Consider the following 27,762-nt stretch of genomic DNA (forward strand, 5'->3'; position numbering starts at 1 on the left):
TGGATAAAGAAAATGTGGTACATATACACCATGGAATACTATGCAGCCATAAAAAGGAATGAGATCATGTCCTTTGTAGGGACATGGATGAAGCTGGAAGCCATTATCCTTAGCAAACTAATGCAGGAACAGAAAACCAAACATCACATGTTCTAACTTTTAAGTGGGAGCTGAACAATGAGACCACATGGACACAGGGAGGGGACCAACACACACTGAGGCCTGTTGGGGGTAGGGTGGGGGAAGAGAGAGTATTAGGAAAAATAGCTAACACATGCTGGGCTTAATACCTCGGGGATGGCTCGATAGGTGCAGCAAACCACTATGACACACGTCTACCTATGTAACAAACTTGCACTTCCTGCATATGTACCCCAGAACTGAAAATAAAAATTAGAAAAAAAGAAAAAAAATTAGATTCAGCTTTTAAGAAGCAAGCTATTTACATTCTTCAAATTTGATAGGGATGGAATATAATTTTTTTTTTTTTTTTTTTAATGCTTGCTAACAATAGTGTAGGGCTTTACTCTTTGGGAATTTTCCCAGAAGAGCATTTAAAATAGGTTGTGATAGTTGTATTCACTGCTCTACCTGGCCCTGAATAGGTGCTCAGTGTATGTTTAAATGAACTGAAGTGCTGTAGGAAGCTCCTGTGATTGCTGATGTTGGTGTCTGGGACAGAATGGAGGTGGACTGAGTGGGAGACAAAACATTTGGAAGCTTAGAGCAACTGCGCCTAATGGGGGCTTAAGGAACCGGATGTGGGAACAGTCAGTAGACGCTCACTTCTCCTGTCCCTGGACTCAACAATTTGCTGTTTAGTTTTCTTTTCAGGCCTCTTTCAAACATACTCAGGTGCTTGCATGCACACACGCACACACGTACACACATGCATGCACACACACGCATACCAGTGAGGTGTTGGCACTTGGGGCACTAGGCCAATACTAATTCTCCTGAAAGTGAAATTCATGTTTTTTGTGCATTTCTGTTCAGATGCGGGTGGGTGTGGCTCTTGCATTTGGCAGTGGCTGTTGTTACCTGAAAAAAATAAATGATGAAATTATATATATATATAGCACTTATGTAGTATTCCCCCCATATTTCCTTATTAAATCCCCACACAGACGCTGAGGCAGGTACTAGCATCACCCCCTTTTTATAGAGAGGAAACAGGCTGTCAGAGCCCCTCCCCTTCTGTTCACAGGGCCGCCAATCTGCATTACCTCTCCTCCCACGTCCCACTTGCTGCTGAGAAATGAGCCTGCCTTGGGGATAACTGCCAAATGTCCTCCCTTCCAGTTCATGAGCGACCCAGTTCTGTACCAGGAGAAGCTGTTGAAGCCAGCAGTGTTGCTGCTGGAGAAGGGTGCTGACCAGGAGGAGGACGAGGCCCTGCGGGTGCTGTCCCTGCGCGCCCTCGGCAACATGGCCCTGGGCGCCCCCAAGAAGGTACTGTGCCCGGCCCTGGGCCCAGGTCCTGGGAGCTGAGGGTGCAGGCCAGGTGCCCCGGTCAGCCTGGGAGGGAGGGTGCAGGCTGAGGGCTGCCCATGCCCCTCCAGGTGAAGCAGTACCGGAAGGTGTTGCTGGAGAAGTGCCTGGGCCCCCTGAGGGAGCCGGTGAGCACCAGTGTGACTGCCGAGGGCATGGAGGCCTTGACCAAGATCCTGGCTGAGCTCCGAGAAGGGGATGTGGGGTCCTCTTTCGACGCCATGTCTGAGCAGTGCAGAATCTTCTTTGACAACGTGAGTCCGATGAGAGCCTCCATGAGCTTGCTCGGTGAAGGACTGGGCACTTCTCAGACCCTAAGGAAGAGACAGGCCCTAGAGCAGAAAGAGCCGAGGCTCCTGCTGGGTACCAGTGTAGTGACTGGCTGATCACGGGATCTTGTAAATTAAAAGGTCTTCCAAGTTGCAGAGTCAGTGCTGTCAAGTGAGGGCTCCTGGGCCCCTGCAGCCCTGCTAGGAGGGAAGGGTGTCCCCCTTTTATTCCTTGCACCTACAAATACCCCCAGGGCACCTGTATCATCCTGGGCCTCTGCTAGGCAAGGCTGTGCACTCACATCCCGCACAAGCCCTCACCCAGGGAAGAGGCGGGCATGAAGACCAGAGTAATGCCCAGACCCTTGAGGGCTACGAGATCCCTGCTGAAGGAGAGACTCCACCCTGATGGAATGATCCAGAAGGCTCTGCAAGGGCCAAGGCATTGAGTGTTCCTTGGAGAATGGCTGGGGTTTCGCTGGGCTTCCTGCTGCCTGCATATCAGCCCATGTCCATCCCGGTTACAGGAGAGCGAGCTGCTGCGTCTGAAAGCCTTCATCCTCTTTGGGAAGCTGGCAAGGGTGGTCGGGATGTCCAAGAAGCATTTCTTCAAAGGGGAGGTGAAGAAGGCCTGGATCCCCCTCATGCTGCACTCCCAGGACCCCTGCTCCAATGCAGCCCAAGTAAGACACACCCTGGGCTTTATGTCCCGGTCTGGGGCCCGGTCCCCCAAGGAAACAGGTTCTTGGGTCTGCTGGCTCGGTGAGCTGCAGGATTTTCTCCGCCTCAGTCAGTTTTCTCTGAGATCCCAGAGGCCACAGCCTGCTCCCTGCTGCCCTCCATCCCTCACAGGCTGAGGAGAGAGGCCATCTGAGATGACCTGCAAAGCCACCTCACTAAGCAGTCTCAGCCCGGTGTGGGGGGACGTGGCGTGGTGGCTGCCTACAGCCCTCCTCTGCCCAAACCCTTTCTTCTAGCAGATTCTGTAACTGGCAGGTCACTGTTGAGTATTAGGACTCAAAATACCCCAAAGTGGTCCTGTCCACTCCCTGCTCCCTGTGGGGCAGGTCCATGTTGGGATGGGAGCGGGCCTAGCTTCTCCCTGTCCACGGCCCAGCTCCTCTATTGCTTTGGGGCGGGAGGAGGGAGAGGGAGAGACAGATCTGTTGGTAAATGAGTCTTCTTATGGAGCTGCTGCCTCTCAGGCTAACCCTGGCTGGCTGGGGACCTCAGGCTCCTCACTCCCTGCATGGCCCACAACCTTGACTGCCCTCTTCTCTCCCTAGTGTCTTCCTACAGACTTGGGGGGTGGGGTCAGGAGGTGGCTGATTTGGGGAGGTTCTGCCCCCACCTAGTAAGCCTTGGGATGCAGCTGGCCCCACATGACAGAAACAAAATGGCCATTTTCAGCAGATGCCTTAGACCCCAGCTGTGGGGTCACAGGGCAAGTTCCCTCAATCCCGTCACTGTGAGGGCAGCCGTTTCCAGGTGGGGTGGAGCAGGTGGCCTGGGTGGCCCTGGTGGCCCAGGTGGGCCTTACAGGCAGTGAGGGGTATTGAGATGCACGCTCCCTAGACCTGGGCTTTGCACTTACCACCCCAGCTTCCGGGCTCTGCCACACCATCCCTGGCCACCCTGAGCACAAAGTGTCACTGCTCAGAGGCTCCTTTTCCTTGCCAGTCCTCACCACCCTCTGTCTTCAGCCCACACTGTTCTTCCATGTTTGATTGACAACTGTCCAGTGGGGTGGGAGGGCTTCAGGGAAGGAACCAGGGTGCACCCAGCAAGGGTGACCGAGAGTGAGGAAAGGGCTACCGAGGCGGAAGCATTTTGTCTTCCTGCCCTACTGTCTCCAGAAGCTGCGGCCAGCAGGATGGTCACAAGGCAGGAGCTGGTGGACTGGGCCTGGGAGGTGAGGACACGTGCCCAGTCTTGCCTGCTCAAGCCAGGCTCCCACCTCCGATCCCATGGAGGGCTGGGTCCTAGGCAGGGCTGCTGAGGGCACAAAGGTGCTGGCTGAGGGGGTGGGTGGGACTGCATCTGGCCCCAAGGGGCTTTTTATAAATGCACATGCAGCCATGTTCAAGCTGGCAGGTCCCAGGTGGCCTCCCAGGAGCCACCAGCCCCACCTTTCTTGGGCTTGGTGAGGCTTCTCTGGAGCTGCCCTCTGGCTTCTTGCCAGCCTCACCCCTCCGGGGAACCACCCTGGCCCGGCTGATGCCTCTGCTGCCGTCCTGTGTCCCTGCAGGCCTGTATGGCTACCATGTTTCAGTGTGTGCACTTCTGGGGCTGGAAGTCCCTGGAGCATCCCTCAGAGCCAAGTGATACCACTACTGATGACAAGATGACCGTTTTCCAGACAACCATGTGCTCCATCCTGGTGAGAAAGCCAAAGGGGAAACCAGCCCGTCCCAGGTGGCCACACGCTGCTTGGAGCTGGGGGTCTGAGATTGCCACAGCTCTTTCTTGGGGCCCTATGTTTAGCTTCTACACGTGCAGTGTTGAGACCGGCACTGTGCAGCAGAAATAGAAGGCAAGCCATGTGCCCATTTCAGCTGTCTGACGTTTCTTTTAGTAGGCACATCCAGAAAAGTGCAGACGTGAAACTAATTTTAATATATTTTATTTCACCCAAATAACTAAAACGTGATCATTTCAACATGTAATCAATATAAAATCTATTATTGTGATATTTTAAAATTTTGGGGGGTACCATCTTAAAGCCCAGGGGGCACTTTACCTTAATTCAGCCCAGTCACACTTGAAGTGCTCCAGGGTTACACGAAGCTTGTGGCTACCATGTTGGACAGCACAGGTTCTCTGGTCAGATGGGATATGAAAAATGCAACAGGGGGCTGATGGTCCTTCATTTGCCAGCTACTCATCTGCTGTGTGATGCTGGGATGGCAGCTTGCCCTCTCTGATGCATCTTGGTGATGGGAACACTCTTGGTGAATGACAGCCCATTGTCAGGGTCTCATCCTCCAAAGCTGTGTGTATCACTTTTTGCAGACTCAGAAAAAGCCAGCTGTTCTCTATAGCTTCTTGCTAGAAACAATGGCCTATGTTAAAAATAACTTGTCAAGAATTAGAATCGCTGCTTGCAACTTGGCAGGTGAGCAGACAGACGTTTCCTGACTCAAGATGGACTTTGAAGGCCCTCTGGTTCACCCTGGAACTCGGGGGGAGGGTGGATCGTGGGTGGGAGGCATGTGGTAGAGCTGGGACTGGAGCTCAGGTCTAAGCCCTGCACTGTGCTTTCTATCCCGTTTTGATTTTGGCTTCCTCCTTGCCAATGTGGACTCAACAACATCTTTCATCAATGTTCTCATAACGTAAACCAAGTAAACCACAGAACGACTTGCCTGCTGACCTAATACTTGCGTGATGAGCATTTCTTTGGCTGTCGTTTTAGGAATTATTATGAAGCAGATGTCTACACACTATCTGAAGAAGCTGGACTTCCCAGCATTACGGAACTGTAAGTAGTGGAGAGTGTTAGATGTTGAGTCCACGACTCACCAACTCACTAGGGGAGCTTAGAGAAACCGCTTCAAGGGAAGAGCCAGAGGACCCTTTGCTGTGGGGTTTTGGGGGGCGGAGTGTTACCAGGGCAGAGAGATGCACCTGGGGAGGCCTTTCCAGGACGACAGCTATTGATGGGTGCAGTCCCTTTCATTCCCTGGGCTGTGTCTCCCATTCATAGCTTCTTATGAAATGTTTCTGCCCTGATGCTGCTATCAGGTTCTGTGGGTGATTTCTGTCCGTTAGGGTGCTCACTGAAGCCGAGAGCTGCGATGTGTGTGGAAACAGCTCCACCTGCAGTCTTCTGCTTTCCCACACAGGCGCTTCCCCATCTGCACCTGCCCACCTTCTGCAGCCCTTGCCTGCCATCACTGCCAAGGGCATGCAGCACGTGGTGCTGACTGGGCGGGGCCTGAGCCTTCCCTCTTTGTGTTCCCTCTCAGCCCTCCAGGAACTACAGCTGGACCCGGATCCCGGGGTCAGGCGGGCAGCCCTGGAGACACTCGAAGTCTTGGATAGCTGTAGTCAGCACGGGCTTCTGGCTTCACCCCAAGGAATGTCCTAGGTGGTCCAAACGTAAGATGTAAACTGTCTTCTTAGTGCCAAATGCCAGCCCTTTTAAATTTAGTTTGTAAATTTAGTCTGTAGGAAAAACACTATTGTAAATAACTAGTATCCTTTTCTTTCCTTCTGTTGAAATAAACCTCCATTCTCACTGGGGTACAGATGTGTGACTGTAAGGTGGTGACAGCCCAGAACCAAGACAATGAGGCAAAGGGAACTTCAGCCTTAATGAGCCACTTCATTTCCGATTTCCCCCCAAGTATGCGTGTCTGACAGCCCCTTGGCCCAAAGGGTCGGAAACTAGCTTTGTCTTCACTCGTAGTTCATCCACACACACATGCTGACAGTGTGCCTAAGGCCAGGCACTCTGCCAAGCGGTGAGGGGAGGCCTAGAGTGTCCCGTCTGTCTCCAGGGACTTTTTTTTTTTTTTTTTTGAGATGGAGTCTTGCCTGTCGCCCAAGCTGGAGTGCAGTGGTGTGATCTCAGCTCACTGCAGCCTCTGCCTCCTGGGTTCAAGTGATTCTCCTGCCTCAGCCTCCCGAGTAGCTGGGTGGTGCGTACCACCACGCCAGGCTAATTTTTGTATTTTCAGTAGAGATGAGGTTTTACCATGTTGGCCAGGCTGGTCTCAAACTCCTGACCTCATGATCCGCCCACCTTGGCCTCCCAAAGTGCTGGGATTACAGGCTTGAGCCACCATGCCCGACTGGGGCCCTTCTTAAAGGGAAAGGCACCTGACCACAACACACATCAGGAGGAGGACTGCAGCCAGGGTGGAAGTGCTACAGTGGCACAGGAGGGTGGGTGTGGAAGTCTGGAGACAATCCAGAAAGGCTGTATGGAGGAAGTGACATTTATTCCAGGCCCACCATCATCTTTCCCTTGGAGGTCCAAAGTTTGGATTGTTGGAACCGGAGCCCAATGAGGCCTGGAACAGAATCTGGCTGCTGGTCAAAAAGGAGAAATTAGCCTCATGTCTAAGAACATGTAGGGAAGAGAGGGGCAGTGTGGCGAAGGCTTTTGCTATGCTCAGGCCATCAGAATAGTCTAGGTGTCCCCAGAGCAGGTAAACCAGGACTTCCAAACTGTTTCCAGTACAACTGCCGAAGGAATTCACCATCTGGGGTCCCATCAACAGGAGAGAGCTGCTACGCGGTCCAAAAACCAACCCGTGCTAAAGCCTTCTCTGGAATAGTGGTCTTCAAACTGTTTTGTGTCTCCCACGGAGCAAATGGTGAACTGATTTCCTGCCAAGTGATGAAGAGTCTTGCTGCTAAACAAGCTTGAACACCACTGATGGAGTGGCGAGGGTGCAGCATTCAATACAGTACAAGGAGGCAGCTGTACATCTGTACAATTGGCTCTCCCTCCATGCCTGTGCAGAAACATTTCCAGATGGTTTATAGACCTAAATGGAGACAGCAAAATTTATGACAGTACAGTATTTTTTATCCTCAGAGTATGGTAGTTTTTCTTTCAAAAGTAACAGCAGAAGCCAGAAAAAGAAGGAAGTTATCCGCCTTAGTATGTTCAGTGTTGCTAAAACAGAATACCCAAGGCTAATTTATACAGAAAAGGTTTGTTTAGCTCCCAGTTCTGGTGGCTGGAAAGTCCAAGAGCATAGCGTTGGCATCTGCTCAGCTTCTGGTGAGGGCCTTGTGCTATCTCGGGACACAGCGGAAAAGCAGAAAGGCGACTGGGCAGGTGCAAAGGCAACCCGCTCTTGCAGAGAGTGAGAACTCACTCCTTGAAGAGGGCATTCATCTATTCATGGGGTGTTCACTCCCATGACTCAGAAACCTGCCACGAGGCCCTACCCCCTAACAGTTCCATCTGCAATTACATTTCAAGACAAATGGCATCCAAACCATAGCACTGTGTTAAAATGTAACTTACATACAATAAAATACCACAAAGTTAAATGACAAATCATAGAAGTTGCTTGCAACTTATATAAAACTGGACTGTTTCATATCATTGGATTCCAAATACATCCAAATCAGGAAAATAGAGGCAAGTATAAAACCAGTGTCCTGAGGACATTTAAAAAAACCAGGACTCACAGGAAGACATGCTCAACAAGTCATCAAGAGAAAGCAAACTGTGAAGCAACACATGTTACACCTGCCAGAGCTCAGACTGGCAGCACCTGGCAGCGATAATGTGGGGAAAAGGTACCTCATATTGCCGGACATTGGGCAAACTGGAGCAGCCCTTTGGGAAAGCAATTTGGCAATAACTAGGGAAGTTCAAGGCACACCCATCCGTGACCCGTAATTTGCCTCTCGGTGTGTGAGTGTGCCACAGATAGTTGACACTTATGCGTAAGGATCACGGGTGGGTTTTGCTCCCATCTGCAGACATCCAGGACAATAAACCACCTACGGAACTCAAAATGAGATGCCCACATCTATTAGCTCCTGTCACATTCAGTCTCGTGATGAAACAAAACTGTAGCATACGTACAGTATTAATTTACTCATCTAGTTTGAAACAGGGAGACTATACCATATATAGTCTATGGGTCCCTTATTGGCAGATCCTGTAAGTTGGCCAAGACCCATGCCCAGGTCCTTCTACCTCGCCTTCCTCCACGGGATGACAGAACACCAGCCTCTCTGGCAGCCAGGCCTGGCCCTGCCAGCAAGGTGTCCGCAGTCTGCTGAGTGTCGGGGGAGGAGAGGCACAAGCACTTCTGGGTTGCAGTGATGGTTTTCCTGAAGAGGAAAGGATGGGTCATGTTGTCCTTAGGAAGCAGCAGGCCTGAGGGAAGGCTCTAGATCTGTAGGGGCCATTCTGGCCCTGGCCCAGCCTGAGCCAGCATTACACTGCCGGCCTGTTCTTTGAGGAAATGAGTCGTCTGTGAGGTCTGCAGCACCTGGCCCGGTTCTCAGCTCTCAACAGCATGCACCCTCCTTACTGACTCACAGGCTGTGGACTGAACTGGGTCCCTCAGGTTCATAGGATTAAGCCCTAGCCCCTGGCATGATGGTAGTATTGGAGATGGTGCTTTCCGGAGGTGATTAGGTTTAGATGAGGTCCTGAGTGAGGGGCCCTTATGATGGGATTAGTGCCCTCCTAAGACACCAGAGACCTTGCTCTCTCCAGCATGTGGGGACACAGCAGGAAGACAGCTTTCTGCAAACCACAAAGAGTCCTCACCAGAGCCCGACTATGCTGGCTCCCTTGTCTTAAACTTCTAGTCTCCAAAAACTGTGAGAAAATAAATTTCTACTGTTGAAGCCACCTGGTCTCCAGCATTTTGTTATGGCAGCCTGAGGACGCAGGCGTGCGCACGTGCACACGCACATAACGTGGTCCCAGTGTAAGACGTAGCGGGGAAGGGATATGGGGTGGGGTAGGGAGGTGATATCTGACATCAGGAGAGTAATCGCCTGGGGAGGCAGGCAGGAATGAAAAATGTGTAACTCAATCTCATTTTTAATCTTTCATAAAAAAGCAACCCCAAACTCAGATGGCAATATATTAACTATTTACTCCGGCATGAGTTTCACCAGTGTATTCTGATATGCGAACTATTTCACTACAAAAACGTCACCATGATATCCTGTCATCAACAGCTTCAGTAAGAATCGTGAGGAGCCACAGGCGCTGTGGCTGCAGGAGTGTCTGGGACCACCAGGACTGTTAATTTTCCCTCAAGGGTCATTGCATGCAGGGCTCAAACGTACGTCTCACAAGCAAATACTCTCAAATGACATGGGAAACAGGAGATTCTCTGGACTTATCTAAATTTAAAAAAGAACACATGGCCGGGCGCAGTGGCTCACACCTATAATCCCAGCACTTTGGAAGGCTGAGTCGGGCAGATCACGAGGCCAGGAGTTCAAGACCAGCCTGGCCAATATGGTGAAACCATGTCTCTACTGAAACTACAAAAATTAGCCGGGCGTGGTGGCATGCGCCTGTAATTCCAGCTACTCGGGGGGCTGAGGCAGAAGAATTGCTTGAACTGAGGAGGCGAGGTTGCAGTGAGCTGAGATCGTGCCACTGCACTGCAGCCTGGGCGACAGAGAGACTGTCTCAAAAACAAACAAACAAAACCCCCAAAAACGCACACATTAGAAAAATAGGCCTATCAAAGAGAACCCTAAGAATTCTAACTGAGCAACTTTATTCACATAATTTCTACACCGAGAACTCGAGGGTCATCTCTGATGAAGCCAATTTCACTAACATTTGCTTTAAGGGCAGAGAAGTCAACCAAGTCCTCACAGTCTCAAGAATTAAAAACAAAAACACAAACAGCAAGTGGGAAGAGAAAGAACACTCAAAATTACCTAGCTGCACACTTTTAGTTTGGATTTTTCTGGCACAAAATCACTTCTCTTCCATCCTGTAAGACGTGTTCTTTCCTCTAGGGAAAAAAAAAAGACAAAGAAAATGATGTTAGCAAAATTCTAGTAGAATTCCCAACGCCAGCCGCTAAAAGGTTCACTGTTTTCCACTTATTCCATTGCATGTATAAAAATACTTACAGAAAATGGCATTACGTTAAATAAGTAAGTTATGTTAAAGAAACAACAAAAATATTGGCTGGGCGCGGTGGCTCAAGCCTGTAATCCCAGCACTTTGGGAGGCCAAGACGGGCGGATCACGAGATCAGGAGATGGAGACCATCCTGGCTAACACGGTGAAACCCCGTCTCTACTAAAAAAATACAAAAAACTAGCCGGGCGAGGTGGCGGGCGCCTGTAGTCCCAGCTACTCAGGAGGCTGAGGCAGGAGAATGGCGGGAACCAGGGAGGCGGAGCTTGCAGTGAGCTGAGATCCGGCCACTGCACTCCAGCCTGGGCGATAGAGCGAGACTCCGTCTCAAAAAAAAAAAAAAGAAACAACAAAAATATAATGGCGAACCCCCACCCCGCCCCCCACACTCCCCCAAGGAGCACAAGCTGGTGGGGAAGTCCACATCCCACACCCTGGCCCAGCTAGCGCCGCTGCACGAGTGAATTTGGGAGTTCTAAGATTTAAGCTACTTTTCCGTATCTATTAAAAGGAGACAGCCTGCCTATTGGACAGAATCGATCTAATCAAGGGGTTCTGGTGGGGATTAAAGAAGATAAGGCGTAAAAATGGTTCAGCATGGCCTGGCACACAGAGAGCACTCAGATGTCAGGCAAGAAAACTCCACATGTAGTTGTAGCTCATGAAGATTTGGTCTCTTTCCTCAAGAAATTTATCATTTAAGCAGGAAAAGCAGAAAAACATAGGAAACCAGTTAAACATGTTTATATTGTGGTTTAAAACGCAACCTGGGGTGCTCATGATTTGACTTGCTGTCAAATTCCAGGGCAGCTGGGAGCGCCCTGCTAGGCCACCAAGGGCCGAGTCCCCAGGATGGCCTACTCCCTGGCCCCACAGTAATGCAGCCTTACACCATTCTCTGCAAGGCTGAGGTCCCTCCTGTGTGGCTGGGCCAGAAGAAAGCCCTTGAGGCTGAGCAGGTGAAAAAACAAGACAGGAGCCTCTGCACGGAGCACTGGGGCAGGACGTCACACATGGAAAGGGGGCTGCAGGCGACTGGCACGGTGCCAGCAGATCACAGAGCAAGGTGGGAAAAGGCACAAGACAGAATCCCAGGGGCAGGATGATGGTAAAAGGAAGAGCTGGGGCACTACCTGAGAAAAAACAGTTAGGTTTAGACAAGCAGGGCGAGCAGAGCAGAGGAGCTCTGATGTGCGGGAGGCAGGAGAAACCTCGGATCACTCTCTGGGCCGGAGAGTTGTTTTTGGTGAAATGCTCCCCTTTCAACTGAGAAAGAGACTCTTGAGAGGTCATCTGTTAAACAGAACGCATAAGCTTCGCTCTCAAAACAGCCTCCGTGAAGTGTCTGCCATGAAGATGCGGCTGAGATTCTCGAAGGCTTCACTAACCATGGCTGAAAGCCACCCAGCCAGTGGTTTGTTCTGAAGAAGCCATGTGGGCACAGGAATGGGGCATCAGGCACACAGTTGGAGACCAAGACCCGAGGGAAAGACTCTGCTGTTAGCCATGCACTGCCAGGGGAGGAGCTCTGAGGGCCCTGCCCACACAGTGCCCCTGACCCTAGCCGGGCCCTGCAGAGAAAAACCCTTCCCATCACCCGAACACATATGTATGTCCATCCTCAACTGGCAAGACAGATGACAACAGAGGGCTTGTTTCATCTGCTTCTGGTTAGTTCACACAGTATGACTTTATACATGAAAATAACTTTGGGCCGGGCGCGGTGGCTCAAGCCTGTAATCCCAGCTCTTTGGGAGGCCGAGACGGGCGGATCATGAGGTCAGGAGATCGAGACCATCCTGGCTAACACGGTGAAACCCCGTCTCTACTAAAAATACAAAAAACTAGCCTGGCGAGGTGGCGGGCGCCTGTAGTCCCAGCTACTCGGGAGGCTGAGGCAGGAGAATGGCGTAAACCCGGGAGGCGGAGCTTGCAGTGAGCTGAGATCCGGCCACTGCACTCCAGCCTGGGTGACAGAGCGAGACTCTGTCTCAAAAAAAAAAAAAAAAAATAACTTTGAAAACCAAAACACCCAACAAAACCTGGGAGCTTCTAGAACTGAGTCAAGGAGCCTGAGCTGCTAACCTATGAGACTGGCCCGTGTCCAGACAGCTCCTCACTGCAGCACCCACCATGTGCTGGGAGGGTGGGGGGCACCTGCACGGAGCAGGCAGCTGAGCAGTGGGTGGAGTCTGGGGAGGACGTCTGGGGATGCAATAGCAAAGAACCAGGGAGTAGCGGGAGAATGCCAGTGAAAGTTCCCTGGAAGGGAAGGGCTGTCCCATGGCAGACCCTGGAGCGGGTGGCCCTGCAGCAGTCCAAGGGCACTGGGAAGACAGAGTCACAGTGAGAAAGGCGTCAGGCAGCTCAAGTCACAGGAGGCCGCTGGTGGTCCGAGAGTGTGGTCTCTGCCATGACAGGCCGGACTGCAGGCATTGAAGGCAGGCGCCACAGAAGGAACAAGGCATGCCACACCTTGGTTCTGAGCTGGACGGACGGCGGGAGCCAGCGGCTGAGAAGGGCTCACAGGCCAGGCGGGCCCAGGTGGGAGAAACAGAAAATGGGACATTTATGGCAGGCAGCGTCCACCCGAATGACCTCAGGGAAGAGGCACATCGCCAGGGTAGGGCACAAGGGAAGAGGATCCTGGAGACACAGCCTCACCTGCTGGAACCACAAACACACAAAACCCAAAGGAACTGGCCAAATCAAACCCACAGTCAAGTCCCGTCCACCTGCGGGTGAGCTGTGGCACTGAGCTTAAAAAGTCGCATCCTCTAGATCCTGGCTGTGGACACACAGAGAAGCTGTGCTGGGGAATCCAGCCCTTAAGGCCAACAAAGGGACCCACTGACACTGACCTACCCCACCCCACTGTCGCTCGAGAAAAGGGCACACGCAGACTCAAACCCCAGCTGACATGATTCGCACAAATGAAGCTGCAGAACGAGGTGCAGAAGTTTTAACACCGAGCACTGAGACGATCTGCAGGGCACCCCTCACACCTGTGAGAACACTATGCTCATGGCTCTCCAGGCCACTCTTGCTCTGTCCCTACCAGGAATCCAGAAATAGACAGGAAGTCATTTGCTTTAGATCACTTTTGCCTTACAACGCTATTTGCTGAGTGTCAGATGAAGAGGTTAGAAATCAACGTTCGACAAAGAGGAACAAAGTGTAGTAAGTGAGGATTTGTAGAAAACCACCTCTGAATGCATTCTAATGGAAAGCGTGTGAAACTTCTGCAAGAGCATCTTCTGCTCAACCTCGATGCATCTTACACAGGAACATGTTCTTGATATAGACGATTTTACTGGAAGGAAAAGCATTTGGGAGAATGCTCGGAAAATGATCACAAATGTAAGAATACGGTTGAGATTCACTAAAAGTGGCACAAATGTTCCTACCATCAAAAGCCTCTGTCCAAAGAGTAGTCACTCACATAAAACACCCACGTTCAACCAACAGAAACGCACCTTCCTCTCTTCTGAGTTGTGCTGTGAAGAGCTGCCCTGGTCTCCCGGTCTTACGGTGTTGCCTACCCCATCTGAGGCACCCTGGGAACTGGCCTGGCATCCGGAGCTTTTTAGCCTGGGTCTTTTTGCAGGGAAATGATGGTCCCTCTTGGTGGCATGAGCAACACATGTAGATAAATGAGCCTCAATTGCAGTTGAGCCCAGTAGACTTTTTCTGCACCCCAAGGGTGATGATGGCAACTTCTGGAAACCCTGAAAGTGAGGGTCTGGATTTAATTTTCCTAAGAAGCCTTCTGTTTGATATCGAACGTCCATACTTGCTTTACCTGTAGACACTCCAATACACGAAGGCACCTTCATCTGCCCAGGAGATCTGAGGCAATACTTTTGATGAAGCTTGTCAAATTCTTCTTTAATTTCATCATAACGATTCCTTCTGTGGCCTAGCACTTCTTTATCTGGGACTGAAAGAGTTTTGATGGGTGACGCTGACTTTCTGAATATTCCAGAACTGTTTCCTTGAACGTGAAGATCAGAGGTCTGCTGCAGGCGAGCTGGGCTGTGTGTGGGGTTGGCTTTTGGAAGTGAAGAATTGCTCTTGGGCAGGCACCTACCCGCTTCCAGAGATCTTTTGGCCAGGTTTTCAAAAGCCTCATTTAAACTTGCTTTTGCTTTGCTGGAAGGTAAACTCAGCCTGCAGGTTTCTAAGCCCTGAAGGCCACCAGGACTCGCAGGATCCCCTTTGTACACGTTCACGGCCCAGGAGTCTGGGAGGCCCATCCGGCGAGGCTTGTTCCTGGGACTCAGGCAATACTCCCAATGAAGCTGATCAAATCGCATTTCAATCTCCCTCTGACGGTTCTCTCCATGGCCCTGTCGTATTCTTGGTCTGGAAACTATTTTTACAGGAGAAATTAACCATTTTAATGTCCTAAATCTATTTTCCTGATCAAGATTATACGTTGCACTGGAGTTGAAATAAATCAAGGAAGAATACTTCGAGGGTGTCACTTTCAGCTCCTTCCAACTTGGATCTAACTTATGGATTTGGGGTTTATTGACTTCAAGAAAAGCTTTTTCCAATTTTAAACCTGTCTTATGGCAAGGAATATCTAATACTTTCTTGCAATCTCTTAATGCTCCTGTGTCTTTCACAGGCTCACAGCAGGGTACAAAGTTCTCCTTGGAGCTCCTCTGAGAACGTCTGGCTCCTTTGCAATATGTTTTGTTCATCCTGCTCTTACATCTGTGCCTCCTCCTGGAGTTCCAGTTTTGCATGATGAACGTTTTGGTGGAGATGATGCTTGACGGCTTTGTGCTCAACAGGCGGCTCATGGAGTGCAGCATCCCTGCGTACAGGTCACTGATGGTCACGTTGCAAATGTCATCATCTTCAAAGAGCTGGCTGCTTAAGAAGCTGCTGCTACTGGTCTCTTGTAGGGAAAGGCTGTCATTTCTAGGTACTAAGGCCATGTCTGTGGAGGAAGGATGTGAAGGATCCCATTCTCTGGGAGATGAAGCTAGTTTTGCTGGGTCACCAGGACTGTTTCCGGAGACACGACTGCAGTATCCTGGGAGAAAAGATACACATAAAGTAAAGGTGTGTTACCATTCTAAACCATCCATGTGCACAGATGACAGAACTTAAGATTGGATCAGGACTATGTTTTTTTAAGCAATAGCAAAAACAAAAACACCACAAATGTGTAGGAGTAGACTCTTCTCAGAGATATTTTTTGCTATCAAAATTTGATTTCTACTCTCCATCGTACATATCCCAAAGGTGTCTTCCTTTCCCTCTAGGCTGTTTAGAAGATGGATGCCTTTGCAGAAGCTAATTAGAAACTGAAAAATGACAACACCGTTTACCTACAGGGATGGGAAGGGGCGTAAGACTTCTAAACAAATGTCTTCATATAGCTTTGACTTTTGCATCATATTAAATGTTTCCTGTATTTAACCAACGATGGGGAAAAACCATAAAATTGAACACAAACAGAAAAAGAAAATTTGTACGTTAAATTGATAACTGAAAGAGGAAAAAGAGTCCAAATACGCTGAATGTCTGCCTCTTAAAGAGATATTGTCTAAGGATAAAAAGAGCTGCTTGGAAATGTTGAAGCTTACTTAGTACATGGTTGTGAAGAGTGGTAGCAGGTGCCGCAATGCTAGAGTTATTTTGTGCTGCACGATTGACCAGATGAGCGCATGTTAAATCACTGTAGCTGGTGAGAACAGGGAGAGGAAAATACGGTGTCAGGGCAGGGGTGAAGAAGTGCTCAAAAAAGCTGGGGTTGCACCACATGACACAAAAGCCAGACTGAAAGGGGCTCCCTGACAGCTAAATCTGGGACTACTTGAGCGTCAAATTGAATAATGGCAATGGATTATAACATGGGAATCAAAGAACAAGAAGACTTGATGAATTCCTACTGATCCTAAAAAGTAAAAATAAATCAAAGCATGAGAGGGCACTACAGGAAGCAAAAAAAAAGAACCAGAGGGGAGATAGCTCTTTTCAACAGAAGAATGCCAACTGACATGTGCCAAGGAATAGCAGAGACAGAAACAACCTGGGCGGGGACCTCCACCCAGGCAATCCACATTGCTGGCTTCTAAGTCACTGGGTGAGAAGTTTTTAGAGAAAAGGTTCCTAGGAGATATCAAAGAATCACACAGATGACTCCAAGGAAAAAGGGCCTGTCGCAATGAGAAATATTGAATTAAGGTCTTACCTGAACTCAATGATCAGCCTCAAAAGTCACCAAGAATGGGACAGACTGACCAAATGTTCTGAGAGGACAAGTCATCTCTGTAGTAATTTTGCCAAATATGTTTAACATGAACCTAACCATGAGGAAGCAATCAGGTCCAAATTCAGGGACATTCTGCAAAACTACTGGCCTGGGCTATTCAAGAAAGGCAATAATATGAAAGGTGGCCACGAGGGAGAAAAGGTCAAGGAGCTACTCTTGATGGAGGGAGACTAAACGCAACAATGGTACCAGCCTGAATGGGTCTGGAAATGGTCAGGCAAACCAGAAAGGCTGCAAAGGCCATCATCGGCACAATGGGTAAAATTGTACTGCATCAGTGTTCAATTTCTGGCATGTGTTAAGGGTACCGTAGTCATAAAGGAGAATGACCCGATGTTTGGAGGTATGTGTGACGCATTTAAGGATAAATGCATACACAAATGCAAATAAATACACACTGTGTTTGCACACGTGTGGAGGGTGATAAAGCAAATATGACAACATGTTAATTGTGAAACAGGTGAAGCGTGTTCACTATACTAGTCCTGTGCTTCTGGAGATGCAAAACTTTTCAAACTAGTACATTGGAGTAAAGAGCAGACGCGCAGAGAAGAAAACAGCTCATTTCAAAACATCTTATCTTCCAGTGAAATGCAAGTGTATCTCTAACAATTTATGTTGATGAAACACGCCAGGAAATGATGGCGTGACCAGTGTGAGCAGCTCTGAGGGGCCACACAGCTCCAACGAAAGTGAAGGAGACACGCATGGTTCATACAGTTTCTGTGTCGCACTCACCAGGGGCAGGCATGGCAGGCGAGGCCAGTGAAGGCAGCGGAGTCACACGTGCATCCTTTCCAGCTCTGTTACCTGCATACTGAAATCAGAGCTAGTGGTTACAAGAAAAAAGTTGCCAGGTGTCAACTGGGTGCAAGGAGCTGGGTTCTCCCGACAATGGGGACTGTGCATCTTAGCACAGCCGCGCCGACGAGCGTGTGAATGTGGTGACAGTGGCCAGCTACGCTTCGGGCAGTGGGAAGAAAAAGTGTCCTACTAAGATCTGGACACTTGATGTAGTCTCCAGGACAGCTTCCAGCCACAGTCATCACTCATCTGCTAGTAACTTCTTACCCCAGGGGCGCTGGTAGCTTTCTTGGTCTATCATTATACTCGGACCGCAAGAACACCTAGGGGCCAGGTGGATGGTGGACAAAGAAGACCCGATAGATCCATTCGTTCCTAACCCTAATCTGTTCCCTGGATCAACACAGCAACTATGAGGATACCACTTGCTGCCTTGGGTTAAAGGAAAAAACATTTCAGGTACATCCACTAAGTCGAAGGTTCCAAATACAGGCTTCCACTGGTCAGGAGCACAGTAAGAAAACACATACACCCCTGTGAGATTGCTGCCTTTTTGTGGAGATGAATTTTTATTCTGCAATGTGTACTTCCTAGGTATTTGGTGTTGCAATGTCCCTTATTCTATGGTAGGGGGCACTGACCTTAAGAGAGGGGTTGGCAGGTGAGCGTGCCCACCTCTCAAGCCATCACATCCTCCCCTCAACATGACCTCTCAGCAGGCGGGACAGGTGCCAAGGGTCAGCCACCTCACCTTGCAGCTGATCCTAGCCTGATCACACCAGGGAATGTGGGGACTACTGCTTCCCTACTATGCAGCTTCAAATCCTGGTCCAGAGGTTGGGGCTGCTCTTAAGAGTCTCATGTGTGGCCCCACTAGTTTTTTTTTTTTTTTTTTTTTTTTTTGAGACAGAGTCTTGCTCTATCACCCTGGCTGGAGCACAGTGGCACAATCTCAGCTCACTGCAACCGCCACCTCCTGGGTTCAAGCGATTCTCCTGCCCCAGCCTCCCGAGTAGCTGGATTTACAAGCGCCTGCCACCACACCCAGCTAATTTTTCTATTTTTCGTAGAGATGAGGTTTTACCATGTTGGTGAAACCTCCTGACCTCAAGTGACCCACCTGCCTTGGCCTCCCAGAGTGCTGGGATTACAGACGTGAGCCACTGTGCCCAGCTGCCCCACTAGATTTTTCTGTGAGCTGTCCCCGACCAGTGGGCAGAGAGCCTCTGCCAGGGTTCCCACCTTCCTGATGGCGCTGCCCTGGGGAACCTAGAGTGTTTATTCAAGAGGAGCAAGTATGTCAGCATGTGAATAAACAATTTGGAAATCATTACTTCAAATGCTCTTTACAGGTTCTGCAGAAAGCAAACAAAAAGCGTAATAACATCACACCTCAATGTGTTTCTGATCTAATTATGTAAAAACAAATACTGGGAAACAGATTACCTCAAAATACTCTGCACTTTGTAGGAGTATATCCACTTGGGTCAAGTATTTCCTTCTTAACTCATTTTTCCAAGGGCTTTGAGGCACTGCAGGCTGATCAAAAAAGAGAAGTCAGAATTTTTAAGAGCTTCTGAGTGCACCTGACCTTTTGTATTCTGAACAAACTGGCAAAGTTCACTAATGTACAAATCTTTACATAATGCTACTCAAAGTCACTTTTGCCTCCATGATGTTATTCAAAGTCACTTTTTTTACCTCTTGCTGTGTTAATAACCCAAAAGAATGTAAAAGACAAAACAAGAATAAAATAAAAACCATGTCTAGAGAAGTTTACGACAGCATTTCTAGACCAGAAAAAAAAAATCATCTGAATATTCATAGGTGAGTTCAGGACTCAACTACTGGTAATAACCTCAAACTGGTAAGTTTATAAAAAATTCAGTGCTCCTGGCTGGGTGTGGTGGGTCACGCCTGCAATCCCAGCACTTTAGGAGGCTGAGGCAGGTGGATCACTTGAGGCCAGGAGTTCGAGACCAGACTGGCCAACATGAAACTCCGTCTCTACAAAAATTAGCTGGGCATGGTGGCAGGTGCCTGTAGTCCCAGCTATTTGGGAGGCTGAGGCAGGAGAATCGCTTGAACCCACGTGGTAGAGGTTGCAGTGAGCTGAGATCGCTCCACTGTACTCCAGCCTGGGGGACAGAGTGATCCTCCGTCTCAAAAAAACCAAAACCAAAAACAGAAATTCAGTGCTCCAGCTCAGGAGGCTCTCCTACCCCTCCCCTGCAAGACACTGGAAATAGAGGGCCTCACCCTCCATCCTCTGCTGCATGGGGCTGGCACTTTGGTTCTTGACTCTTGGCACCACCTCCTTCCCCTTTGCTGCCAATCCCTACACAGTCTCTCAGCGAGCACCCACTTTCTTCCCCAGGACCACTGCCTCCTTCTTTTTTGTCACTGAAAGTTACACATGGGTGCGTGGGAAACCCTCTGCACAAAAGCAGCAATTTTAGAGGAAAACCATGCACCAGCTATTCTAGCAGGCGACAGGGTGTGACACGGGGGCCAGGAAAGACGCTGGAGTCGGTTAAGCTCTGTGTAAATTCTCATCTATCCCAACCAAGGAGGGTAAGAGGCACATCCTGTAAGAAAACGGGTGGTTTCTGTGACCTCGGGGCACTCTGGGAAACAGACATGTAAATGATACTTACTGTTTAGGTTAGTTAGGCAGTAAGTAAGGATACTTACTGCCCAATGAGGCGACCCTGTGACACAGGCATTTGAGGGCAGACCTTTAAATACTTTCTAGAACACCTCTCTTTTGACCCTGCCCCTGTGGGGGAGACTGACCAAGAGCCCAACTTCCCTGTCGTGTGCTCATCCGAGCAAATGGCGCCCTGCCAACCACACTGACAGCTTTATCTGCAGAGTGAAAATCATCATGAATCAGGCTTGCACTGGGGGTAGAACTGGCTGCCAAGTGCTAGACTGAGAGGAGGACTTTACCGCTGAAGGAAATCTGGACATGAGGAAACCTGAGACTTGGAAGTAACAAAAGCCAGCCTCAGGAGAGGACTTCCAGAAGGCTGCAGGCAATGCTGCCTGTCGCAGGCCACAAGAGCTTTGCTGGATCCACCCTTGAGCCCCCTCTGTCCATTCATTACTAAAAGCAGTACTTACTGCGAAGGCCCAAGCAACTGACTCTTCCTGGTCTGATGTGGCATTGAGATCTCCGCTTTTTGAATCTAAAAGTCAAACAAGTAAATCTCAATCAGGATTTTCAGGAAAGAGTGCATTTTCCTCTCAAGGATGGTTTTGGCATCACTTCGAGTAATTTCTACAGTAAAAATTCCCATTATTTCAAAGGTGCACCTACTGGAGCCATCTACGGCTGCCCATTGTTCTTAGTAACCCAGAGAACCCCTCAGAATGGGAATCTGCGGGGGCCGTGGAGTGAGGAAAGGCAGATTCCGCAGCACCTCCAGCTTTCCATGGCCTCTGAGCCTGGGAGTGGAGACACTCAAGCCCAGCACCGCTCAACAGAACTTCCAGTGACCATGGAACATTGTGTGTGCTGTCCTAGGCTAGCCAATAGCCACATGGGGCTACTCCAGCTGGGATGTGGCCAGTAAGGCGGAAGAAATGGATTTTAAATTTTATTTAACTTTCAACTAATTTAAATATCATTCAGAGAGGGCTGGTGGGTGCCATACCAGGCAGTACAGCCGTCAAATAACTATTTCCTGTGATTTCAAACCGTCAGGGAAATTCATGGATCTAAGGATTTATAGTTAAAATCTGGATTAATAGCAGTAAACACATAGCATCACAGGTAAATATCCTCATGAAGCGCTTTCCAATTCTACTCTGAAAGACCACCAGCTTCCTTTTAGTGACTCAACACCCATCACTAACTGTAGGTGCAAGCAAGGTGCCAGGGAAGGGGTTGGGCAGAGTGGACAGAGGCTGCAGAAGGCCAGTGTCCAGGTGTTTAAAGGCTAGTGACAAAACTGTTTCAGCAAAGGAACCCAGGTCTAAAGAGCTTAGATAAGACTAGGGGTCTGTTTTTCCGGGGGCAGTGAGGAGGCCATGTGGTCAGGCAGGCCTTCAGGCCCCATTCTGGGTTCTGGGTTCTGGCCTTTTACCCCAAAAGCAATGCGAAGCCATGTGTTACATCAGAGAAGTGGCCTGACCACATTCACAGGTGCGTCAGTGGGGCAGGTGGGGATGGGGGCTGGTGCTTAGGGGGGGACATGAGAGCTAACGGGGCACAAGGCACAGAACAGGGATGCCTTGGCCATGAGGAATGAGGCAGAGGCTGAGACGAAGAGGACCCTGGGTTTCTGGTTCACACTGGAGGGAAGAGAGTAGGGCCTGAAGTGAGGCGCAGAGCAGAAGATGGGGAGCCGGTCTGTCCGGCTGAGTCTTAGCTGTGCCAGGTCTGGACATGAAGTATTGAAGCAGAGGGGCTGCTAGGCAGTATAACGCCTCCAGCTGAGGTCTGGCTGGAGGTTGTAGTCAGAAGGAGCATGGGGCCGAGGAGCAGGGGGCCACAGAGGCCCAGGCCAGAACTTCCAGAAGGCTTAAATGCTTTGGAGAGGGCAAAACCCAAATAATAAAACCCAAAGAATGCCAACAGGATTTAGCAACAGGGTTGCGAGAAACCTCACCCAGAGACGGGCTTTAGAGATGGAGCCAGGATGGAATCGGGAGAGGAGGAACGCATGGGGTTGGTGGGGTAGGGAATCCATGACAGCAAATGGAGGTTATTTGACTCTGGTTGTAAACGGAACTGGGTAAAGAGAGGTGGCGAGGAAGGGGCCCAGGACAGGGGAGAGCCACGAAGGGTCTGATGTGTCTAAGGTGAGGCTGGGCGCATCTAAATACCAATGGATGGATCCAGGGAACAGAGGCTAAAGACAGAAGGAAGGGGTGAGGGACGGATTCCTGAGAAAAGAGGACAGGATGGGGTTGGGCAGTGAGACTGGCCTGGGGAAAAGGAAGGAGCGTCCTAGGAGGATGAGGTGGGAAGTTTCCCTATAGAAGTGAGAGTTCACAACACCACCTTGTAGGGGCAAATCTTAACTTATTAAATCTGCATATTAACTTTTCACATGGAGGGGCACGTTTATTTACTCAAGAAACACCTGAGTACCATTCATATGTCAGGCACTGGATGTAACTGTGGGGAAGGCAGAGTCAGAGGAATCAACAGTGTACTTGAACATACTTTAGTTTTTAAGATGTACCTTAGAAAAAATAAAAACTTTATTACTGAGGAATCTAGGCTTTCAGCTGTTGTAACAGGTGCATCAGGCCTGGCCCCCGACCTCAGTTCTCTGATGAAGGCGACACTCACCGGCTCCCAGGACTGTGCGGTGCGAGGAAAACTCAGGACCCTGGGCTGCAGCTTGCACAGAGCCATCTGTCCTGTCCGCGGGCCTCACGGGGGAGTCCTCCAAGTGCAGAAGCCAATAAAGACATAGTTGTTTGAGTGACAGCACATTTCAAAGTCACTGTAAAGTAATAAACCTGCAATCCTTCCGTTAACACAGGAGACAGCAAGAGCCTACCACAAGGCTTCTCTTCTCCCTGCATGTCCACTTTATAAGAGGCCTCAAGAGCGCAGGAGGGAGCTGAGGCTCCCTTCGGTTGCACTGGGAGCTGCTACTTAAAAAGCCACTTGGAAGGTAGGGAAGGAGCAGGGAAAGTCAGGGGCCCAGGCACAAGCAGATAAGCCCACCCCTCCTAACACTGGCCCAGGGATGACAGGGTCTGGGGCAAACCAAAAAACAAATAGGAATGAACAAAATTGTCCTGAGGTCATCAGTGAGAACATAGAAATAGGCGAGTGGCCCCCAGGGGACTACCTGTGATCTTTAATGAACGTGGAGTATTTAAGGTGGGGAGGAGCCAGTTTCAGCCCAAGCCTCATGCACAGAGGCAGCTGCTGTCCCGACCAGGAGCTCACAGCTGGTGGGCAGGGCTGGTCGGGTGGCCACACTACTGGTCTGGCCTGCTTCAGCTCTCCAGAGCCTGCTCTACAGCACGTCCCACAAATAATCCCAGCGAATGGCATCAGTGGGTTCTCAGTGAAATTCAAGCATTCAAGATACCAGATTGGCTAAAATATTAATATTTTAGGAACCACCCAGCCTTATAAGAACAGGGTGGGAGAAGGTGGTGAGGCCTATACCATTAGGGATGGTCCTCAGGTGTCAACTCTGAGGGTTCAGAGGACTTGGGGCTACCCAGGAGCACTACAGGGTAACTGAAGCCCACTTCTAGAATATCAGAACCTTTGCTTCCAGTGAAACCATCGTGTAAGGTGGAGTTTACAGAGTTGTTTTGTGGCTGTGTCTGAGGCAGAATCTGGTTTGAGACTCACAGAGAAGCAGACGATCTACAACAACCCCAAACTACTTGGTAGCTCTGGTAGCTACAAAGAGAGCCCAGGCATCGTGTTATAACCAACCCAGCACAGGTCAACGCCCGGTCTGCTAAGGCCCACAGCCTCCCCCAGCACCCAGGGCAGCAGCAGCACCAAGTCGTCTGGGAAAAGGTGAAAGCAGATCTGGGCACCGTCACCAACAGCAATTACAGTGAAGTCAGAGATGTCCCAGCTGAAATCTCAGGCTACCCCCCAGTTTCCTAATCCCAAGAAAGGGTCTGAAGATTCTGGAGACCCAGGTAGGGGTCCTCCTACATTTTAAACAAAAACCTTAAATAAATCAAATGAAAACTTGTTGCCACCAGGACCATATAAGCACTGGTCTGATGAGTGCTCATCTCTATTATGTATAATTCAAAGAGTATATATCCTTTAAACCAAAAATCCCACTTCTCAGCATTTACTGAAAAGGGAGAATATCAGTATTGGGAAGAGACAAGGACCAGGATTTTCTCTGAAAACCATATCTAACAGAGGCTTTATAAATAAAGTTTTATTGGAACACTGCCATGTACACTCATTTACCTATTATTTTCGGCCGCTTTCCCCTTGCAACACAGAGCTGAGTAGTTACAGCAGAGACCATACAGCCAACGAAGCCTAAAATATGTACCATCTGACCCTTTGTGGAAAAAGTGTGCTGACCCTTATTTATTAATAAAGGAAGCCACAAATAGCTAATTGCTTATCAACAGGAGAACAGTTAAAAAAACATGATTTTTAAAATAATTATATAATTTTATAATTATACAATAGTTGATGAAGAGTTCGCCATATGTACTAACTGGAAAAGTGAAGGAGAAAAAAATGCATTTATGAAGATGTGTATTATAGGGAATCACATTGTACTAAAATAGCATTAGGGACCATCTTTGCAGAGAGAAATCAGCTCATATATGTAGTTGTATGTACTTTTAACATTTCCATGACTAGAATAATTAATCAAGAAGATTCGATTTCAAATTTGCTGTTAATATTATGTCACCTTGACCTAGATGTTTTCATTCTTGGGTACAGGTTCCTTGACCTGTGACCACGGGGAGGAACCACGTGGCATCTGAGAGGCAGTGATTAATTGAATACCAGACAACCTTGCAAAAGCCACTGTGGCAAAAGGGCTCCTGGATGTCCCCGTAGAAAGGCCAACAGCACCTTCCACTAAAATAACGGGTCTCAGAGCTGCAACACCCTCGGAACAACTAGGCAGGGAAACACGGGTCTTCGGAAGGTGGACAAATGCAGAGGGAAAGATGTGTGATCCTCCAGGCCGCACCTCCCCTCATCTCTCTTCCTCCCCTTTCAAAACAGGAAGAGAGACATTCCTCTTCCCTAGAAGGAACTGGATTTGGTCTTTTCTATGAGCCCCTCGTTGGGCTGGCACGTGGCCTTGGGGAGGGTTACCCAGCTGGCCCAGCCTCTGCATGTGTGTTATCAGAGCCCCTCAGCCTGTGACACAGGAAACACAGGGTGACAAAAAAGGCCAAACATTACACAGTGCCTCCTTGCACTTGACAAGCTACAGAAGAAACGCTTCTAAATCCTTAAAAACAGAAAAAGAGTATAATCAAGCTGAGAAGTGCCCCGTGGTGGCCTCTGCATAAGCTCAGAGGTTGGGCACACCCACACCTTTATTCACATCAACGTTCCTCCACAGCAAGGTTATTTGGCAATAAAATTTGACACTAAATACCTGGATCTCTCCTTCGTTTCTTTCCTTTATTAGTCTTCCACCCCAAATTCTCAATCCTGAAGAAAAGAAACAAAAATGATCATTGACATAATCCTGAATGCTGAACTTCTGCTCAATCTGTGTTCACCGGAAGCCAAAGTAACAGGCAAAAAAAAAGGTACAAAATTAAAACCAAGCCAGGCTTCTGATACCCTGCTGCTGTTCCTCTTTGTAAAGTTTCAGGTTTTTAAGGCAAATTTGTCATTGATAGAAATCTCTCTTACCTACTAGGCAATGGCTCATCAAATTACATCATTAGCCCAAAGAGTTACATGAAAACGAGGAACATACGTGACAGCGCCTGTCCTTAAAATACATAAAGAGAGGACAATCTATATACTATTTAGAGGAGTAAGCACTTTTCGCAGGCAATCTCTACATCCCATATACGGAATGAATGCTTTCTAAGGGCAAGCTACATGTTATACAGACACCTGCCACTGGAATATTTTAGTTTCTGCCTATGTCAACTTTTCACCCAAGATGCAACTGGATTGGCTATAAAGGCAGAAAGGTAGGATTTCTTTTAATTCAAGGAGCAGATCTTGTGAATCTTTTGTGCCCGTCTGTTTAATGTAACACAGAACGTGCTGTGCGGTTTGTTTTCATTAAGTGATACTGAGTTAGTTATAAAGCTATACGGGAGGAATTGACCCCAGCCAGTGTAAACTGTCACCAGCTATTTACCAAAAAGAATCCACAAGATTTCAGTCCGTTTACATTAACTATTAAACGGAATGCCTTCTTCTCCCTATTCAAGTACTTGGAGCCTCAAGGAAGACAGTTACTACTCCAAGTTAAACAGGGCAAACAATAGTCAAAGTGAGTATTCGCAGTGGAGGGTGGGTACTGTTTCCAGAGTTTCACAGGGATTGTACGTAACTGTTACAACACCCACGCCCAGGAGACATTACTGTCATCATCCTTCCCATTTCACAGATGAAGACACTGAGACCAGTCCAGCTAAGCAACTGCCCCAAGCTGCCATGGTGTGGAGGTGGCCAGCGGGGATGCCAACCCGGCAAGCCCGAGGCGTGCGAGCCAGGAGGCACCTATGTCTCTTCAGGAATTGTTTTAATAAGTAATCCAAGTAATTTACAGGTTTAAGGGCACCAATGTTTGGGTTCCTATTAGGTGAACAATGTTTACTTCCTAAGACAGCAGTGACAGCATTTCAACTACGCCATTCGCACTCTTCACCCGAATACTCAGAAGGGGAGGATGACACTTACCCTGTGGCGTCTCGTAGGTCAGCGTGGCCATTTGCACCACCGGGGTGTCCTCGAAGGGCTGGTTGTACTGCGGAGGAGGAAGGGGTTTTCTGTCAGGTCCCAGGGGCCTCAGACCCGGGCGGAGGCGGCGCCAGCCCGCGAGAGGCCGTTAGTCTGGCCTGGGGCGCCCCAAACATGGTCTCTGCAGCGGAGTACCCAACCGCGCCTCTCTCGTCCCACTCAGGAGCCCCCCAGCCCCACCAAACCCTCCTCTCTGCACCCGAGCCCCAGTCCCGCTTCCCCACTCCCCACTCCGGAGGCCCCAGTCTTTCCTCCCCGTCCCCGCTCTGAAGCCTTCGGCGCTGCCTCCTTCTTCCCTCTCCGGAGCCCCCAGCTCCGCCTCCACCTTCTCTCCGCACCCAAGCCCCAGTCCCGCTTCCCCACCTCCCGCTCCCAGCCCTCAGAGCCCCTTCCCTTCCCGTCCTACGTCCCCTCCCAGCCTCACTCCGACCCGCAGGCCTCCCCTCCTGGCGGACCGGCGGGGGCCGCACCTTCTCTATCAGTAGCTGCATGCGCCTCTGGAAGCGGCGGCGACTGGCCCGGAGTTTCTGCAGCAGCAGGTCGTCTTCCGCGTCCTCGCTCTCCATGCTGCGCAGCGGACCCAGAATCGGACCAAGCCGCAGACTTAGCCACTACCCCAGCGCGGACCCGGAACGCAGGGCCTGGCGCGCCGCACACTCAAATAGGCGACTCCGCCCTTCCTGCCTTTCTCTAGGCTTTCTATTGGCCAGCGCGGAGAAGCCGGGCGCTGACTGGGCCTTTCAAACAAATTTGCATCCCTCCCGGCCAATCCACGCCCGAGTTTCCAGCCACGCCCTAAGGAGCGTGTCCGGCGGAAGGGAGGGAGGGTCTCCGGTAGCCCGGCAGGTGGAAGTTGCTCCAACGGCTCTGTGCTTATTAATCAGCGCTG

The 27,762-nt window shown here is 49.6% G+C and overlaps 2 protein-coding genes across 3 annotated transcripts in view; one reads left to right on the forward strand and one right to left on the reverse strand.

The window, feature by feature from the left end:
• The window catches only part of MROH2A (maestro heat like repeat family member 2A), a 57,654-nt gene extending 51,646 nt beyond the window's left edge, over positions 1–6,008 (forward strand). Inside the window, exons 36-42 of the mRNA XM_031936547.1 lie at positions 1,303–1,452; positions 1,563–1,745; positions 2,288–2,443; positions 4,009–4,140; positions 4,773–4,875; positions 5,176–5,241; positions 5,729–6,008. Coding sequence (XP_031792407.1) covers positions 1,303–1,452; positions 1,563–1,745; positions 2,288–2,443; positions 4,009–4,140; positions 4,773–4,875; positions 5,176–5,241; positions 5,729–5,850 — 912 coding nt within the window. The 3' untranslated portion in view covers positions 5,851–6,008. The remainder of the gene's footprint in view (positions 1–1,302; positions 1,453–1,562; positions 1,746–2,287; positions 2,444–4,008; positions 4,141–4,772; positions 4,876–5,175; positions 5,242–5,728) is intronic.
• Positions 318–27,538, reverse strand: HJURP (Holliday junction recognition protein). Of its 2 annotated transcripts, none has more exons than XM_023228749.1 (10): positions 27,344–27,538; positions 26,814–26,880; positions 25,543–25,598; positions 22,761–22,857; positions 20,582–20,646; positions 18,902–18,994; positions 17,390–17,468; positions 13,836–15,406; positions 10,152–10,228; positions 318–1,041 (listed from the first exon to the last, which is right to left on the reverse strand). In XM_023228749.1, exons 1-9 carry the CDS (start codon positions 27,437–27,439, stop codon positions 10,166–10,168), a joined length of 2,187 nt encoding a protein of 728 aa, XP_023084517.1. In that variant the 5' UTR covers positions 27,440–27,538; the 3' UTR covers positions 318–1,041; positions 10,152–10,165. The 2 variants fall into 2 exon arrangements, with proteins under 2 accessions (XP_023084517.1, XP_023084516.1); XM_023228748.1 differs by lacking the exon at positions 318–1,041 and adding an exon at positions 6,443–7,258.
• Between the last annotated feature and the right edge of the window lie 224 nt (positions 27,539–27,762).

This window comes from Piliocolobus tephrosceles, chromosome 11 (assembly GCF_002776525.5).
Source record: "Piliocolobus tephrosceles isolate RC106 chromosome 11, ASM277652v3, whole genome shotgun sequence".
Lineage (NCBI taxonomy): Eukaryota > Metazoa > Chordata > Mammalia > Primates > Cercopithecidae > Piliocolobus > Piliocolobus tephrosceles.

Excerpts from the sequence above, each read along its gene's own strand:
- HJURP (XM_023228749.1), bottom strand. The coding sequence starts at position 27,439 with ATGGAGAGCGAGGACGCGGAAGACGACCTGCTGCTGCAGAAACTCCGG. Across the intron at positions 25,599-26,813 it reads GACCTACGAGACGCCACAGG|GATTGAGAATTTGGGGTGGA; the intron begins GTAAGTGTCATC and ends TCTTTTCTTCAG. Across the intron at positions 10,229-13,835 it reads ACAACTCAGAAGAGAGGAAG|AGGAAAGAACACGTCTTACA; the intron begins GTGCGTTTCTGT and ends TTTTTTCCCTAG.